The following is a 2,048-nucleotide window of genomic DNA, read 5'->3' as shown; positions in this document are numbered from 1 at the left end:
AAAACTTGCATACCTTAAAAACATTACATAAACTAGATTTTCAAAAACCTACTCAATTTAAATTAAGAGCACACTTAGTTAGCTCTCGAATGTAATTTACGATGTTATCTATTTCGCCGCTACTTAGTTACATCGGATTTAGTGGTCCAAATTTCATCGTTTTTGACCCAAAATGCCCCGGTTATATGTTAATTCAATTTCCCAAAGATATAATATCGATTTTAATTATCGCAAAAATGAATGATTATTTTTCCATTTCTTGCATAATTTCAAATTAACTTAAAAACTTGTATAACCATATCTAAAACCCTGAAAAAAGCAGATTTTTGAAAATTCATTTTTAAAAGCGTCCAAGGTACATTTAGTTGAGTGGTCACTGAAAATTTCACAAATTAAACAATCAAACTGAGAAACAACCAAAGGAAGTCCACTCATTCTTCGCATGGTCTTAATAAAAATGTATTGACGGACACATTTTTAAAATAGCAAAGAGCAGATGTTAAGGGGCTTGCAAGATTTATTGATAAATATGCTTTGCGATAAATATCATCAACATGACAGGCTTAGGCGTGGTAAGCGGGAGCAGGGTGGTAAGCGGGCTTGGGGGATGGGTGGTATGGCTCATACTTGGCCTCTCCTTCGTATCTGACATCAGCCACATAACCGGAATAAGCATCGGCCACGTTGTAGCTCACAATTTGGGTGCGACCATCGGGAAGGGCCACACGGTACTCGCCGTTGGTGGCATAGTTGTCACGGTTCTCGTTTTGGGCAAAGTTGGCACCGGAGTAGTCATCAGCCACGGCATAACCGTATTGGTAGACGGGGGCGGTTTCATACTCATCACCATGACCATGAGCGGGAGCAGGGTGGTAAGGGGCGGGCTTGTAAGAGGGGGCAGGGTGGTAAGGAGCGGGCTTGTAAGAGGGAGCAGGGTGGTAAGGAGCGGGCTTGTAAGTGGGAGCTGGATGGTAAACGGGGGCGGGCTTATAAGCGGGAGCTGGGTGGTAGGGAGCCGGCTTGTAAGCGGGGGTTGGGTGGTAGGCGGGAGTGCGGACCTCGTGGCTGGGAGCATGGGCAGCGGCGGTGTACTTCTCCTCATTGTAGGGCTGGTTGACCTCATTGGGCTGAGCGGAGGGTTGGCTCACCACACGGGCATGGGCACGACCATGGGGCTTGTGGATGGAGGAGTGGACAGCCGGGGCATTGCCGTGCTTGATGGTTTGATGGCTGGATTGATCAGCGGCGGCCAAAGCCAAAATGGAGAGGATAGCAACAAAAGCCTGAAATAATTAACGATTCTCATGAAAAATGAGTTCGTTGTGTTCTTTACTTAGTTTCTAGTGTTTACAATAACTCAGCAATTCGTGAATATCTGTTCAGTTTGCTGAAGTTCTTTACCTTCATGTTGATGTGTGCTCGAGAATACTTGTACAGTTTCTGATACCTGTTTCTGGGTTTCATTCCGTTTTATAGTCGAAAACCTCCCAATTCATTGTAGTTGATGGCGGTTGGAATGGACGTACGAGATGTCCTGGCTCTTTCCCCACTCTCCAAATCTCATTTAGGTTCCTTAAAGTTATTCGTTTACCGTAGCGGAATTTCAAGAAAAAAACCGTCTAGTTCCGACCCAATCTTGACGCTCCTGACTCAAACTTGGTCGCTCCCAATCAGGTGTCCCTTGTTTCCACCAATGTCTTGCATGAAATCATGCGTACGCGTCACATCGACGGTCTTTGAAGCCCATGGGTACAAAACTTGTTTCAGGCAAGCCCCCGTCAAGTTTGCAACACTAGCGCTAGCGTTTGCCAATGGTAGGAGACGCATTGTGACACCCGAAGTTTTTCACTCGTGAGGGCAACGCACGCTTCATTTCTGACGTTTGGGCCGCATAGCAACCACGAATACTGTTCGTAAGCTTCAAGTTGAAGACGTTCAACCCAGAGCCGCGCCCTTTTCTGTCAGCTGCGAAGAGGAACCAGCCTAACTACCAGAAAATGGAAGGAGCGGTATTTTTATTGTATATGGTCGGTTTTGTCCAGGTAAGG

At 45.8% G+C, this 2,048-nt stretch overlaps 1 protein-coding gene across 1 annotated transcript; it reads right to left on the bottom strand.

Annotated features, from left to right (window-relative positions):
* Positions 1–499: 499 nt before the first annotated feature.
* LOC131883597 (uncharacterized) lies at positions 500–1,830 on the bottom strand. Its single transcript, XM_059231106.1, has 2 exons — positions 1,402–1,830; positions 500–1,283 (listed from the first exon to the last, which is right to left on the bottom strand). Exons 1-2 carry the CDS (start codon positions 1,462–1,464, stop codon positions 564–566), a joined length of 783 nt encoding a protein of 260 aa, XP_059087089.1. The 5' UTR covers positions 1,465–1,830; the 3' UTR covers positions 500–563.
* Positions 1,831–2,048: the final 218 nt, after the last annotated feature.

Source organism: Tigriopus californicus, chromosome 7 (assembly GCF_007210705.1).
Source record: "Tigriopus californicus strain San Diego chromosome 7, Tcal_SD_v2.1, whole genome shotgun sequence".
Lineage (NCBI taxonomy): Eukaryota > Metazoa > Arthropoda > Copepoda > Harpacticoida > Harpacticidae > Tigriopus > Tigriopus californicus.
Note: the sequence above shows the minus strand (reverse complement) of the source record. Positions and strands in the feature narration are given on the sequence as shown.

Bases quoted from the DNA above. Each gene is read 5' to 3' on its own strand.
- LOC131883597 (XM_059231106.1), bottom strand. From the start codon at position 1,464: ATGAAACCCAGAAACAGGTATCAGAAACTGTACAAGTATTCTCGAGCA. The intron at 1,284-1,401 runs GTAAAGAACTTC...TAATTATTTCAG, and splicing joins GAGCACACATCAACATGAAG to GCTTTTGTTGCTATCCTCTC.